The sequence below is a fragment of the Galendromus occidentalis genome, unplaced genomic scaffold (genome assembly GCF_000255335.2).
Source record: "Galendromus occidentalis unplaced genomic scaffold, Mocc_1.1 scf7180000077442, whole genome shotgun sequence".
Lineage (NCBI taxonomy): Eukaryota > Metazoa > Arthropoda > Arachnida > Mesostigmata > Phytoseiidae > Galendromus > Galendromus occidentalis.
In genome coordinates, this window is record NW_003805430.1 from 1,945,439 (window position 1) to 1,946,906 (window position 1,468).

General features: G+C 49.0%; 1 protein-coding gene across 1 annotated transcript; it reads right to left on the minus strand.

Annotated features, from left to right (window-relative positions):
* Positions 1-212: 212 nt before the first annotated feature.
* On the minus strand, positions 213-1,120 carry LOC100906354 (uncharacterized). The gene is made up of 3 exons (XM_003743309.2): positions 935-1,120; positions 613-821; positions 213-436 (listed from the first exon to the last, which is right to left on the minus strand). Exons 1-3 carry the CDS (start codon positions 983-985, stop codon positions 298-300), a joined length of 399 nt encoding a protein of 132 aa, XP_003743357.1. The 5' UTR covers positions 986-1,120; the 3' UTR covers positions 213-297.
* Positions 1,121-1,468: the final 348 nt, after the last annotated feature.

A 1,468-nucleotide genomic window follows, 5' to 3' on the forward strand; every position in this document is an offset into this window, starting at 1 on the left:
CGCGGCAGCTTGAGCGCAACGAGCCCCTCGGCATCGGAACCTCAGGTGGTCAGAACCCTCTCAGGGTATGCCCACTCCACTCCGAAGGGTATTCCGCGAATCCTCGCGGGCGGAACCGTTGAATGTTCCTTCATTAGGAATTCGGGGCAACCTTGCTCGAAGCCTTTCGGAACAGAACTCTGGTTTCCGTTCTGAGAATTTTGGCTCACCAATAAGCGTAACAGGAATTTATTACGAGGGAATATTGGCAACTGAAATATACATGAGACTTGCTCCCTGGATCTTTGAAGAGAGCCCTCAATCGCAGTCCATTTCTGTCACCCCAGAGTCTCGTTTTTTGCTCTTCGTTTTCTTCACTTTTGGTTCGGTCTCCATCTGAGCTTCGGCCGCCTCCACTGCTGCCTTTGCCGCTTGTTCCTTATCTCGCTGCATGTATCTGGAACCGAAAACACAATAAAATTGCAAAATCGTGAATTCTCAGAGTGATGCGAATTATCCGGCAGAGAGTCAAACATGTAGTATCCGGAATATATCACATGAGATCTGTTCGAGCAGGCCTGCTCGGCTGGGAATGCCAAATCAATCCTGATCGATGACATTGTCCTCGCTAACCTTTTCTGCTTCAGAGTTTTATTCCTTTTCTTGTTGCTGAGTTTCACGTTCGCCAACGGATTCTTCCGGGTCCTCGACCGTATCATCGAAGGAGTTATTATACCCTCGTCGTCCGGATGAATTCGCACTGTCTTGGGCTTCGCTCCGCGACGCTCCTTCTTAGCCTTCACCCTTAGCTTGAATTTCTTCGACTTCCTTTTCTCGATATTCTGAAGAGAGATCGGAACGATGGAGCGCTGCATTGTCATTCCGGACGGATCCCTATGCAATCCTTCCTGGGATAACTCGGAGTCTAAATCTATCAGCTGGACATATCACTCACGCTGTTCATCGAGATTTTCCGATGAATGGATCCTGACCTTCGGAGCACCATGTTGGCTGCACAATCCCACGCTCACGAGATAAACGGAGACGACGAACTTTCAAGACGATCGAGACTCAGCTCGAGATCCGCCACGGATGGAATATCGAGTGGTCGATATCCAGTTTTTCCGCGTGTTCTTGTTTTGGTTGGTCTGGTGAGTGGTTTCGGTTTGCGTGCCCAAAGGGAACGAATCGTTGAAGCATTCCGTGGCATAAGGCAAAAAACCCAATCAATGTGGATCGAGGTATGAACCCGGGGGCTCTTATCGGAGCAGATTCTCAGAATTCGAGATAGGGGTGCGGAGTGTGATAAGTCGGGGAGAATTTTGAAATTCGCGCCCTGAGAACTTCCGAATGACAACCGAAAACTTGATGGTTTTAGTGATGCATCCTGCTCGTATATAATCCAAACTTAGGATCGATTGGGATTGAATCGTCGATCCGATTCTCGGAGCTCGATCCGAAGAACGAGCATGAGTCACTCGAAGCATGA